The 14,631-nt window shown below is 43.6% G+C and overlaps 1 protein-coding gene across 1 annotated transcript; it reads right to left on the bottom strand.

Annotated features, from left to right (window-relative positions):
- Positions 1-2,823: 2,823 nt before the first annotated feature.
- On the bottom strand, positions 2,824-3,219 carry LOC102770884 (ubiquitin-like). Its single transcript, XM_006770429.2, has one exon. It carries the CDS (start codon positions 3,114-3,116, stop codon positions 2,883-2,885), a length of 234 nt encoding a protein of 77 aa, XP_006770492.1. The 5' UTR covers positions 3,117-3,219; the 3' UTR covers positions 2,824-2,882.
- Positions 3,220-14,631: the final 11,412 nt, after the last annotated feature.

Raw genomic sequence — 14,631 nt, 5'->3', positions numbered from 1 at the left:
TGTGGATCCTTGGTGTAAAGTTGACACCAGGCACCTGCAGCCAGTGGGTTCTGACAGGCCTTCTGGCACACGCACATCTAGGCGATTCCCTCTCAGCATTGCTCCAGATCTCCTGTGTGTTTCCTGGGTGTTAGAGCAGAGAGGGCTCACTGACCCCTCCTGAGCGGGGGTGGGGTGCACGCCCTCTGCAGAGCGGATGGCCTGGCTCCGTACCTGGCAGCGTGCCTGCTGGAGACCAGCAGAGAGAAGGCGCGTTCATGGGCTCCGAATACCTAGACATATATGATGAGTCACATGAAAACAGTAGGCGTGGAAAGCTAACAGGCGATGAATGCTGATGGATGGCAGCTTTATTTCTTCACTAGACATTGAAAGAGATTGCTTTTGGGGGTGAGGTCACTAGTGGTCTTGGTAGGGGAGCTAACTGGTTACCTGCCTTAAGGTCTAGGTTATAATCTTCAACTTTAGGTGGGGACTTTTCAAATGAGACAGACTTTGAGTGACTAGAGTGCCACCTTTTCCTGTTGCATTCCTTCCTCCCACCCCAACCCATCCTGGCTTATTCTAAATGGGAAGGATAATGGGTGAGAATGGATTTAGAACAAAGGAATACAGTTTGGGGCTATTTCACCTAAACTCTAGGAGAGCCAGACAAAATATCGCTTCCCCCAGCAGAGAATAAATACTGTTTAAAAAATACATTTTTTAAAAAATTGATTTTTAGAGAGAGAGGTATAGAGAGAGAGAAACATTGATGAGAGAGAAACATCATCAATCGGCTGCCACCTGCAGATTGCGCCATAATCCCAGGCATGTGCCCTGACAGGGTATCGAACCAGTGACCCCTTGGTTCATGGTTGACACTCAACCACTGAGCCACACCAGCTGGGCCAGAGAATACCAGTACTTTTTAAGTGACTAGATTATGCTTATGCTTCCCAGATCCTCGGAAAATAGTGAAATAATACTGAGATTTTGCTTTTCTGAAAACTCCCTTTTCCATATATCTCTTTGTGTGGTAGCCCTTGCCCATCTGGAACATCTAATGCCATAGAGCGAGATAAGTCCTTGCATTTGTCAGTGTGCAGCCGGCTCCTTTCCTCGTCCCACTCCTTTCCCTCTCAGCTGTTGATGTCTTTTTATGTTTGGGGGCTGGGAGTTGGGCTAAAGGATTGTAGTTGGAGGTGGTGGGAGAGAATGTTTATATTGCTTCTGACTTTTCGATGTATTTGATGATATTTTAGCTCTGCTTCAATACAGCAATTATTGCTGTAAAAATAATTGCAAGTTATTTAACCACTAAGTGCCTTAGTGTCCTAATTTTAAACGGAAATAATATACCTACATGCTAGAATTGTTCAACATATTTTTTTACTTATATATTTTATTGATTTTTTACAGAGGGGAAGGGAGGGAGATACAGAGTTAGAAACATCGATGAGAGAGAAACATCGATCAGCTGCCTCCTGCACATCTCCTACTGGGGATGTGCCCGCAACCAAGGTACATACATGCCCTTGACTAGAATCGAACCTGGGACCTTTCAGTCCACAGACCGACACTCTATCCACTGAGCCAAACTGGTTAGGACTTGTTTAACATATTAATCGAATTAATATGTATAAAGTGCCGAGTATCTAAAACAGGGGTGGGCAAACTTTTTGACTCGAGGGCCACAATGGGTTCTTAAACTGGACCGGAGGGCCGGAACAAAAGCATGGATGGAGTGTTTGTGTGAACTAATATAAATTCAAAGTAAACATCATTACATAAAAGGGTACGGTCTTTTTTTTTTTTTTTTTTTTTTTTTAGTTTTATTCATTTCAAACGGCCGCATCCGGCCCGCGGGCCGTAGTTTGCCCATGGCTGATCTAAAATATAAGTGCTCGGTCAGTGTTGAAGTGATGCTGGAGAGGAATCCTTGTTTTTTCCTACAAGTCACACCCACTGTAGGTTCAATATTGGGATAGAATAGGAAGCTTAAAGTTTACAATAAAACAATAGTTACAGTTATTTTTTACTGACATTAAATAATTCTGAAAGATTTTTTTGTTCACTTGTAGTGAGATACCAAAGAAAGGGGAAAATTCTGTAGAATAAGTGATTTTTAGAAATGGTCACTATATGAGCTGTTTTTCCCCTATGATTTCTTTTTTTCTTTTTGTTGCCCAGATAGTAAAAATAGATCTTGTTTCCTAGGTTATCACAGCTTGTAACAAAAGCTTTTTGACAAAGTTTGCTGCTGGCTCAGTCGGATGAGATCATTCCCTCCTAAGTAGTTTGTAATGTCACAGTGTTTGCTGGAACAAAAGCCTGCTGGGTAGGCTCACCACACAGTGCCCGACTCTGGCTGTGCAGGGCAGGAGTGTGGGTTTTCTGTGGGATAGAACACCACTGGTATGGCGAAGGTGAAAGGGGCTTGGCTGGCCACGTGTAGGAAGAGATTAGGGTGATACACTTAGGGCTGGAACCTGGGCTCAGGCCTTCATTGAGATGCGATGAATTAATTGAAAACAGAGTGACTCTTCTACATTGGGCTTAGTGCCTCTCTAATTAAAAATGAAAAAGACATTTTGAAACTAGAGAGAGGTGGATGCCGTGGAATTGTACACTTTAAAATTGTTGGTTGTTCTGTACATTTTACTTCAATTAAAAAAAGTACTAAGGCCAACTGGGAGAAAAACGGATATACTCACTCCTGTACCAAATTAAATTGTATACTTAGGAACTTTTTTTTTTTTTTACCATGCAACAAAACTTTTATTAACATTTTGATCAGATTCAGTTATTACTGAACTGGTAATTTCTACACTTAAATTGGGGCAAATGGCTAGAATGCAGAGTAGTGCCATCACTGGCACTATGAATGCAAAACTGAAGAATTAACAGCCACCCCTCAGACGCAGGACCAGGTGCAGGGTGGACTCTTCCTGGATGTTGTAGTCAGAAAGAGTGCGGCCATCTTCCAGCTGCTTTCCTGCAAAGATGAGCCTCTGCTGGTCAGTGGGGATGCCTTCCTTATCCTGGATCTTGGCCTTAACATTCTCAATGGTGTCACTGGGCTCCACCTCCAAGGAGATGGTCTTGCCGGTCAGGGTCTTCACGAAGATTTGCATTTTGACCTGTTAGCGAGTGCAAAAATACCGCAAGTCCAAACCCTTCGCGTCTCCTCAACAGCGACACAGCCCCTACAACGTCTGGCGCGTCTGCCTACACTTCGGAACTTTAACCAAGGCTTCAACTTCCCATCAGGGATATTGACTAGTGCCACAATGCAAGAATTAAGAGTTAAGTAGGAGACAAAAATCCGTATCACATAGGCATGACATTTAGAAAAAGGATAGCTATTTGGTGCTATTTTTTTTTTAATATATTTTATTGATTTTTTACAGAGAGGAAGGGAGAGAGATAGAGAGTTAGAAACATCGATGAGAGAGAAACATCGATCAGCCGCCTCCTGGGGATGTGCCCGCAACCCAGGTACATGCCCCTGACCGGAATCGAACCTGGGACCCTTGAGTCCGCAGGCCGACGCTCTATCCACTGAGCCAAACCGGTTTCGGCGATTTGGTGCTATTTCTGATAGGCGGCTACAGCTGGACTTACCTTGTTGACCCCTGAGAAAACGAAAGCATTCTAACCTAGGATAGAAAATGGTCAGAATTATAATACCCTTATCTTTCCCTTGCTTCCTGCTTTGGAATGTCAGACTGAAGAAATCCTGGTTCCAGTTGAGACTCAAGGATGACCTTGAACAGGTATCTTTGTCAATGCCCTTGGCCCTCCTCTCACTTATAAAGTAAGGAGATTGGATTCAGATGCCCTTTTTGAAGTCTTGTGATTCAGTTGGAAATATTAGATACACATTGCTAAGTTGTTTTGTTTCTCCAAAAATGAATAAGTCCTTGTTAGAGTTGGTCTGTGAATCAACAAAGTTCAGTTGGTTTTCCAGAGCACCAGTGGTTGGACCTCAGACTTGAAGCTTTAGCGGAGAGCCAGTTAGTTTTCCGTGATTAGAGAGGTGGAAGACACTTTTTTTTTAATCCTCAGCAGAGGATTTTTTTTTTTTTTTTTTTTTTTGGCAAGCGTGGAAGGGAGGTGGGGAGAGAGAGAGAGAAAGAGAGAGATAGCATCAATTTTTTGTTCCACTTATTTATGCATTCACTGGTTGATTCACTCATTGGTTGACTCTTGTATGTGCCCTGACCAGGGATCAAACCCACAACCTTGGCTTATTGGGATGATGCTCTTACCAACTGAGCTACCCGGTCAGGGTCAGATTTGAATTATTATTATTACCATTATTATTATTCTTAGGGATTTTTTTTTTTGGAGGGAGAGAGGGAAGGAGTGAGAGAGAGAGACATTGATCCGCTGCCTCCTGCATGCATCCAGACCAGGGATTGAACTCGCAACCCAGGTATGTGCCCTAACCAGGAATGGAACCCGCCATCTTCTGGTTTATGGGACGATACTCCAACCAACTGAGCCACACTGGCCAGGGCCAGAATTGATTTTTGATGACTTTGGCAGCTTTGAGGAGCACTGCTCTGACATTTTATAGACTGTCCTTCAAGTGGGATTTAGCTGATCTTTTTCTTATGTTTAGACTGGGGATATCAACACTAACAAAAGGGTAATACGCTAATTAGGCCAGATGTCTTCCGGACAACCATCTGGACGTCTTTCCTGACAAAGCTGGGCCTGGGCGAAGCTGCCTGTCCTGGGAGCCTGTGGCTACAGCTGGCCCCTGGCAAAGTTGGCCTAGGTCCGGGTGCCTGAGGCCGGCCAGAGGGAGGGAATCCCTGGTCCCTTGTGCCTGCATCCTGCTGGAGGAGGGAATCCTGGATCCCGGGTGCGGGCCAAGGCAGAGACGGTTAGGGGCGATCAGGCCAGCAGGGGAGCACTTAGGGCAGCCGTGGGCAAACTGCGGCCCACGGGCCGGATCCGGCCCGTTTGAAATGAATAAAACTAAAAAAAAAAAAAAGACCGTACCCTTTTATGTAATGATGTTTACTTTGAATTTATATTAGTTCACACAAACACTCCATCCATGCTTTTGTTCCGGCCCTCCGGTCCAGTTTAAGAACCCATTGTGGCCCTCCAGTCAAAACGTTTGCCCATCCCAGAGTTAGGGACTATGAGGCAGGCAGGGGAGCAGTTAGGGGCAATCAGGCAGGCAAGCAGTTGGGAGCCAGCGGTCCCAGATTGCGAGAGACAGTTGGACCCCCTTCGCCCCCTACACAAATTTGTGCACTGGGCCTCTGGTATATATGTATATATATTTAATACACAAGATCTTTTTTAAAAAATATATTTTTTATTGATTTCAGAGAAAAAGAGAGAGGGAGAGAGTGATGAGAGAGAAACATTGATTGGCTGCTTCCTACATGCCCCCTACCAAGGATCCAGCCTGCAACTGATTGGGAATCGAACTGGCCGCCTTTCAGTGCACCGGACACTGCCCAGCCAACTTAGCCACACCCGCCAGGGCTGTGGTTCTGGTTTTTGAGAGGAAGATTACAGAGGTAAAATGCCATTTCATCATATCATGTCAAGGGTACATATGTCAACATGACCTCGATTACATGCCAGTCTTGATTACCTGGCTTAGGTAGTGTTTGTCAGGTTTCTCTTCTTCCTTCCTTCCCACGTCGTGCTCTTCGGAAGGTCACTGTGTGCTGCTCACACTTACGGAGTCAGCGTTGATGCTCCACCTCCCGGAGGGCGGCATCCATATTCCTCCGGAGTCTTTCTTCATGGTAGATGGATTTATTTAATTATATCAGCATGGACTCATCAGTGTTAATTGTGTGTGTGTGTATGTGAATGTTTTTATTGATTTTTAGAGAGGAAGGGAGAGGGATAGAAAGAAACACCCATGATGAGAGAGAATCATCCATCAGCTGCCTCCTGCACGCCCCACACTGGGGATGGAGCCCGCCACCCAGGCCTGTGCCCTGACTGGGAATCGAACTGTGATCTTCTGGTTCATAGGTTGACGCTCAACCACGGAGCCCCACCGGCTGGGCTAACTGTATATTTTGGTTGCACTCCAAGACCAGAGTTTGCTGCTCATGTCCAGCTTTGGTCACTGGAGCTCTTTCGGCTGACTCCTGTTTCTGGGCAAGGCCCCTATTCACTTTGTAAAGGAATCTCCCAGCTGTCTTACATTGCAAGATGCTCCAGGCTCTGCTTGTGTATTTGCTGCCCCCATCCTGGAATCAGTTCCTTCTCCACGGAGTCCTGGCTCCTTTATCAGACACTAAGACCTGAGCACTGGGGTGCTCATCGCTTACTGGAGTGTCCCCTAAAGATTTTAATTACACTATCTGTTTGCAAGGAACGGAAATGCCATATTTATGGGAAAAATTAGGTTTGTTTCTAATTTAGACTTTTTTCTCCCAGTCTTTTCTCTTTTGTGCCTACTGTTACTATGGTTCTATTGCAATATAGTAGTACTAAGTCTTAAAAATACTTAAAAATGGCATCACACTAGTGGTCCGTAGCTATAACATACAGGGTTTTAAACCATTGAGATTCCTAATTTAGGAAGTATGAACATGCATTCTTGCCTTTTCCTTAAAGCGGAGAGGTCAGGACAGCTCTTCATGAGAGCCAAGTTCTGATTATGCTCTAAAGGAATTACCACTGAATGGTAGGTGGCTTTTTATTTTAAAAAATTATTTTTATTTTTATTGGTTTCAGAAAAGAAGGGAGAGGGAGAGAGAGATAAAAACATCAATGATGAGAGAGAATCATTGATTGCTGCCTCCTGCATGTCCCCAATTGGGGATTGAGCCTACAACCTCAGCACGTGCCCTTGACTGGAATCAAACCCGGGACTCTTCAGTCCGTAGGCTGACACTCTATCCACTGAGCCAAATCAGCTAGGGCATAGGAGGCTTTTTAAATTTGTTTCTCTTTCTCCCATCTTTCCTGTATATCCACTTTGTGCTTAGTTAAACCCAGCCACTAAATCCTAGCCAAAATCTACTACCATAAGAACTGTTTAGAACTTATGATTAAATCGCTCTAGTGCAGGAATCTATTATTAAACCCCTACAGTATCCTTGCAGCTAAAGTGAATGAGAAGCAGGCTGGGAATAAGATGATGCTACGTACCCTGAGTGGGTGTGTACATAAGGTAGTTACTTAGCCCCAGTATATTACTGCTGAGTGCGAATGCATGCTAGTTGTCTGATCTTTTTTTGAAAGAAACTGTCTGTATTTTCATGCAAAAATACATGATTTTTGAGGTGTTGGCACAGTTTTTCCAAAACACTCTGTAGACCACTGCACTGAGGGCCCTGTTTGATGCCGGTTTTCTGCTTTCACCTGAGCAAGTGCTTCTCTTGCAGGTTGGGCCAGTACTTAGTCTGGGGAGGGAACTTTCGGTCGGTGGCAGTTGGAAGATCTTGGTTCTGATTTTAGCTTTGCCACTAATTAGCTGGGTGCCTTTGGGCAGGGGGAATTCTTTGGATCTTACTTTACTAGTTGTAAAATATGAGAGGAAACTAGATAATTTCAGGGGCCCCTTACTCTTTATTATTTTAATTTTTATGCATGTATTTTTTCATTTTACTAAATTTATTGGGGTGAATTGGTTAATGAGATCATGTAAGCTTTAAGTGTGCAGTTCTATGACTACATCATCTGTATATTGCACTGTGTGCTCACCACAGTTGTCTCCTTCCGCATCATGTATTTGATGCCCTTGGCCCTCTTCTGCCTCCCCCCCCCCTTCCCCTCTGATAACCACCACACCGTTGTCCCCAAGTGTTGTTTGTTTGTGTGTTGCTTTCTCATTTATATCCTACACTAGAGGCCCAGTGCATGAAATTTGTGCAGGGGGGGGTGGGGGTGGGGGGCTGTCCCTCAGCCCAGCCTGCACCCTCTCCAATCTGGGACCCCAGTGGGATCGGGCCTAAACGGGCAGTCGGAGATCCCTCTCACAATCCGGGACTGCTGGCTCTCAACCGCTCGCCTGTCTGCCAGCCTGATCAATGCCTAACTGCTCCCCTGCCGGCCTGGTCGCCCCTAACTGCCCTCCCCTGCCGGCCCGGTTGCCCCTAACTGCCCTCCCCTGAAGGCCTGGTTCCCACAACTGCCCTCCCCTGCCAGCCATCTTGTGTCCACATGGGGGCAGCCATCATGTGTGTTGGAGTGACAGTCAATTTGCATATTACTCTTTTATTAGGTAGGATATGCATGGCATATGTTGATTCTTGTCCTTTTCTGCCTGACTTACTTCAGTTAGACATTTCTATGCATGTCTTTCACTTGAGCTGTGGAACAGTGACCAGTCATGACTCAGGACGACAGGGAGTTTGCAGTCTCAGGGCTGTCGTCCCAGGGGAGACACGTTGTCTTCTCCAGATGCAGCATGTGGGCTGCGGAGGATTCTTGCTCTCCTCCGCTCCCGGCTTGCTGGCTGCTCCAGTCAGCGTTCGGCAGACGTGCCCTTGTGCATTGATGATGCATTTTCTGCTTCTATTTCTTTCTTTTTTTTAAAAATATATTTTATTGATTTTTTTACAGAGAGGAAGGGAGAGAGATAGAGAGTTAGAAACATCGATGAGAAAGAAACTTCGATCAGCCGCCTCCTGCACATCGCCTACTGGAGATGTGCCCGCAACCAAGGTACATGCCCTTGACCGGAATCGAACCTGGGACCTTTCAGTCCGCAGGCCGACGCTCTATCCACTGAGCCAAACCGGTTTCGGCTTCTGCTTCTATTTCTTCACGTGAATGGTAAATGGATTCTAATGTGACGAAAGCTGTATTGATGGTGTGTTGATAGGTGGGGTTCGGGGCATAGTTGTGATGAGTGGAAATAGTAAAGCTGACGGTGGACATTATCTTCTTAGGTACGGAGAACATATTATCACTTTGATAGCTTGATTTGTTTCCGTCTTAGTTTAGGCCAATCATTTGCGGCAGTTGTGTATGGGAGTAATGATATTTGGTGTTTGTTGCTTACATTGAACGTCTTAAGATCACAGGATGACTTCTATGAATTACTCTAACTGCAAATCTGAAATCTGAACAACTACATTTTGGAAGTTAGTCTATAGAGATCAGAAAAGACTGTTATCTTCTCTGACTCAGACTGTTTGGTTTGTTTGTTTTAACCAAGAAGGTGGTTTCATAGGAAAATTAAAATTCTTTTAGAAAAGATTAAAGCCAGTGGAAGTACGTTTTCATGTACTCTAAGAATACAAGCTACTGAATATGTACTTGACATATTTAGGTCAGCTGTCACATGCTTGTAAAAATATGTCCATTTGAAAGGAGACCTATGCACTACTATTTGTAATACTTTAAACGATAAAAAGAATATGTCTACTTGGTTCTAGTGTTATGTTTGGAATAAAGTGTCTTGATGTAAAATGATTTGGTCAGGAACATACTCTGTCCTGGGAACAGTCTAATTCCTGTTTTGTGTGGATTGACGTTTTCAGAGAAACATTTGAATTTACTGGGGTGTAATACAAGCTTGCATAATTTAGTCTTTTATGGGAATGACAAGCTATTTACAAGGAATTCAATCCTCTGTGAGTCCGACAAAGCAAACTTAATCCTAAATCTTTAAATAGGAGTCTAAACTGATGGAATACTAGACAGGTAGGTTTTATGTTTTACACATTAACTGCAGGAATCTTGGACAAAACATTTGAATTTGGTATTATGATCCACTATATCAGCTGATGATGTGTAGTTTTTTTGTAAATAGCACATAGTTATAAGTGCTCAGGAGAAGAGAATATGTAAAAGTTATATAAAAGGTTTTTCTCTTCAGATTGTAGAATTTGCTCTCTCATTCTAATGACATCAGTTTAGGAGCTCCTAAGTCAGCATACTGGTGTTTCCAAAAGGTGTGTGAGTGTGTACGTGCCTAATAAAATGAGTGCTTTCAAGAACGGAGTGGGTGGCACTTAGTAAGTCAAGTCTTACAAAGATGCAGTTTTTATAGGTCCACAGAGTCACATAGCAATCAATTTATGGTTCCACCGAATGATTAAGTATTCAGTACGTTGTGTTGAGCTGAACAGTCAAATCATAGTCACAATGATAGGCTGAGCCCTGGCTGGTTTGGTTCAGCGGGTAGAGCATCAGCCTGCGGACTGAAGACTCCGAGTTCGATGCCGAGTTCGATGCCTGGGTTGTGGGCTCCATCCCCATAGGGGGCGTGCAGGAGGCAGCGAAGCAGTGATTCTCTCTCATCGTTGATGTTTCTGTCTCTTCCTCTCTGAAATCAATAAAAATATATTTAAAAAAATAAATAAAGTGATATGCCTAAAAAGTCTATGGATAATTCTTTTTATGGAAATCACGCGAGGTGACTTGCCCAAGACCTTAGATCCAGGGTCTTATGTCCAGCTAGGACAGAGGTAAAGAGAAGCCAGATGGTTGGCCAGTGATGAATTATTTTAAATCTGAGTTATTGTTAAAAACTTGGGATTTTCTTTTTCTTCTCTTAGGGAAATAAAGGTATAATCAGAAGCTATGTATTTAGAAGTGATCACAAATACCACTTTCACATGATATACTTACATAATATATAATACCTTCAATATACTCCTTAGAAAATGAGGGTAATAGAGTAACAGGTTATATAAGGTTTATGTAATGTATTAGTCTGTTGTAATATATGACATTTCTAATAATTTCAGCCACATTTTACTGATGCATGTCCAAATGAGAGAACCAGTGTCTGTCATAGTAATTGGGATGGATGTCTGTAAGATTTTCACAAGCATTTTTGTAGAAATTTAAGGTCCCTCATGTTATATGGGAAACTATTTTACTGCCTTTTTGTGGTCTTATAACAAAAGACGAACCTGGTTCTTCTATTAATTAGTGAAATTTTTGGAAAATCTCTTTATCAATAGTGGTTTGTTTTGGGTTTGTTTGTTTTTTTGTAAAATGAGGATGTTAGATATGTAAGATCCTCGTATTAATTGGGTAATTATTGCTGTCTGCTTTAACTTATCTAGCAGTTTAATGGCTTCACACAATTAGGGCTTATTTCTTTTTAAAAAATTTTGATTTTAGAGGTAGAGAAAAGGAGAGAGAGAGAGAAACATCAGTTTGTTGTTTCACTTATTTATGAGTTCATTGGTTGAGTGTTGTATTTGCCCTGATGGGGGATTGGACCCTCAGCCTTGGTTACAAAGGTTTCTTTCTTGCTTCTTGTGGTGATCGAAGGATCCGGTCCCTTCCATCCCGGGCCTTGGGGTCTTCCATGGACCCTTCCTGTGCACTTGGCTGAGAGCACAGAGCACCAGCAGGACGAGCTTCTTTCGTGTTGTGGGGAAGCACGTGCTTCGTCTTGCGTTCCAGGGACAAAGCCCCGTCAGGGCAGCCTGTCACCGTGAGGGTGGCCGGGAGGTCGCGGGGCTGGGCGTGCCCTCTGAGGACTGGCACCGAGCGCACGGTGCTGCCAGCTCCTGTTCAGGGCGCACGCTCCTCCGTTCTCCGGATGCGTGATATGGTTGTGTCTTGGATTACTTAGAATTTACCTCAGAATTTCTTAGAAGACATTTAGTTTGGAAGTCTTTGTAATTTTAGTTTGTAAACTCTTTGGTGCTTGCTATATTTAGGAGTTTCCTCCCCCCACTCCCCCAGTGGTTGTATTATATTATTTTCTTTTGTAATTTCATTTGTGGTTTAAACTATTTTATTTCATTATGCCTGGCTTATTTCTGAAGGATTAAAAATGCATTTATGCCAAAAATCTTCCAGTGCTTGTAGAGGAAATGCAGTAGAATATTGAGCAAAGCCAATACCAGAGCCACCAAGTGCTTGCCTCCCCCTGGTAAGCCTGTCAGCCCACGCGCAGAAGGGAGAGCAGGCAGACCTCGCACGTGCAGCCTCGCAGCCCGTAGAGAAGCACATTGCAGCGAGGAGGCAGCATTCTCTCTGCCTTCTGCCCACTTCACAGGAAACTTGAAGAGTCAGCAAAAGCCGTTCAGCTTCGATTTCAAACGCGGCTGTTTTAGAATTAGCCCCACCTCTCTTTTTTGTGATACAGTATGTATACACCCTTTTACACCTAAGTACAAAGTGTACTTCTTCATGAATCCATCTTGTGTTAGTAAATCTGATGAGAATGTTCTAAGTATTAAATGCGTTCTTTTTTTAAAAGATATAATGAGCACAAAATAATGCCGTAGTACAGGTTACATTGTATTTGAATCAAACGTTCTTGCAGAGTTCCCCTCCAGTAACCTCTCTCCCCCCAATTTTTACTTGTCTTTTTCCCCTTATTGCTAGAAAAATGTATGGCATCTATACACAAATGTAAGGTCTTTCAGCTTTTGAAAATTATACTGTTTGTGGAAAGGTTAATTTTGGACAGTTGATTCTCAGCCAGTTTCTCAGTGGGTAGAATGTGTCTCTCTCATATAGATGTTTCTCTCTCTCTGTCTCTCCCTCTCCATTCCATTCTCTCTAAAAATTAATGGAGCCCGGCTGGTGTAGCTCAGGGGTTGAGCATCAGCCTATGAACCAGGAGGTCACAGTTCAATTCCTGGTCAGGGCACCCGCCTGGGTTGTGGGCTCGATTCCAAGTAAGGGGTGTGCAGGAAGCAGCCAATCAATGATTCTCTCTCATCATTGTTTCTCTCTCTCTCCCTCTTTCTTCCTCTCTGAAATCAATAAAAAAATTTTTAAAAAGTCAATGGAAAAAAATATTCTAGGGTGAGGAATAACAACACCAACAACATTTAGACAGTTGCTTCTAGACCCAATGCATTGCCATCATCCTGGAATTTTATATTTTTCTTACAGATTAACTAGTGACCCGGTGCATAGATTTGTGCACATTGAAAGGAAATTACTTAGAAGGTGGCTGGTGGGCAGGACTGGGTGAGATGGGCCCGATAAGCCCTGGAGCCAGCCTCCCGTGGTCTCTCCCTGGCCGGCCACACCTGAGGTGGCACTGCGGCTCGAAGGGCATCTGCGGAGTGAGCGGGGTGCTTCCGGCAGGCGCTGAAACCAGCCCCGAGTGCGAGAGCTCCCTCCCCTCTGGTTCCGGGGTGCGTCACCTGAGAATTTTCTTCTTGTTTTTTCTTTTTCCACTTCCTGTCCATGTCTCTGCTACTCCACTGTCCTTGTGTGCTCCACCCCTCCTTTTTGCAGTGATGTGATGTCATATGTACCTTTCAAAAAAAATATTTTTATTGATTTCAGAGAGAGGAAGGAAGAGGGAGAGAGATACAGTAACATTAATGATGAGAGAGGATCACTGATCAGCTGCCTCCTGCACGCCTCCTACCAGGGATCTAGCTTGCAACTTGGTATGTGCCTTGATTGGGAGTCGAACCGCGATCTCTTGGTTCATGGGTCAACATTCAACCACTGAGCCATGCTGGCCCGGCATCATATATACCTTTTTGTATGCAAAATATATATACGAAACTTAAAAGAGTAATAAAAAGATAAATTTTTATGAATTTACAACCCAGTTTACAAAATGGGACTTTCCTAAGCTCCTGTTTGTCCCTTTCCTATTGAAATTTTCCCCCCAGAGTGTAGCACTATCCTGAATTTTGTGCCCTTCCTTGTGTTTAATAGTTTGAATATAAATAAATACATGACTCCTTTAACACCATGTAACACCATGTTGAGGGGTATATCTGTAGTTAATTCATTTTCAATGCTGTACTGATTTCATTACATTAATATAAAATTTAATCTATTTTCTATTGATATACATTTGGGTTACATTCTTGTCTTAGATTCTTGTTATGAATAATGCTGCTCTGACATTTTTGTACATGGATGCAAGAGTTTATCTAAGATATAGATCTAGAAATAGAAAACCTGGGAAGGAAATGTAGAAATTCTGCCATATAAATAATGACATACTGTTGTCTAAAACGATTATCAATTTATAGCAGTGCATGAGAAGTACTGTTACTGTTCATCCTTTCTAACACCTTTGGCTTGCTTTTCATTCTCTTAATGGTATATTTGAATGGACTTAAATTCTACCTTTTAATGTAGTCCAATTTATCATTTTTAGCTTTTTATGGTTAGTGATTTGTGTGATCTATTTAGGAAATCCTTGTTTACCCCATGATCATAAAGATATTCTGCAGATTACCTTCTAATAGCTTTATTGTTTTATCTTTTACTAGTGGCCTGGTGCACGGATTCATGCACATTGAAAGGAAATTAATTGAAGAAATATTTAATATGTGGGACTGGGCGAGACAGGCCAGACATGCCCTGGAGCCAACCTCCCTTGGTCCCTCCCCAGCCAGCCACACCTGGAGCAGCACTGTGGCTCGAAGGGCATCTGCGGAGGGAGCAGGGTCCCTCGAGTAGGTAGGGTCCCTTGGCCTGGCTTGCGGGGATTGGGCTGAAACTGGCTCCCTGACATTCCCAGAGGAGTCCCGGATTGTGAGAGGGAGGTTCTCGGGTGACCCATCCCAGAATCGGGCTTCCTCCTCTCTGGTTCTGGGGTGTGTCACCCAAGAACCACCGCTGCCAAGTCAGTGCAGCTCGGCAGTTCCTGCATTGAGCGCCTGCCCCCTGGTGGTCATTGCACGTCATAGCTACTGGTCAGACGGTCGCTTAGCCTTTTATATATAAACTAGAGGCCCCGCGCACACAAATTTG

The sequence above is a fragment of the Myotis davidii genome, unplaced genomic scaffold (genome assembly GCF_000327345.1).
Source record: "Myotis davidii unplaced genomic scaffold, ASM32734v1 scaffold663, whole genome shotgun sequence".
In the NCBI taxonomy this organism is placed as follows: Eukaryota; Metazoa; Chordata; class Mammalia; order Chiroptera; family Vespertilionidae; genus Myotis; species Myotis davidii.
The sequence above is the reverse complement of the archived record's forward strand: the minus strand, read 5'-3'. Positions and strand labels throughout refer to the sequence as shown.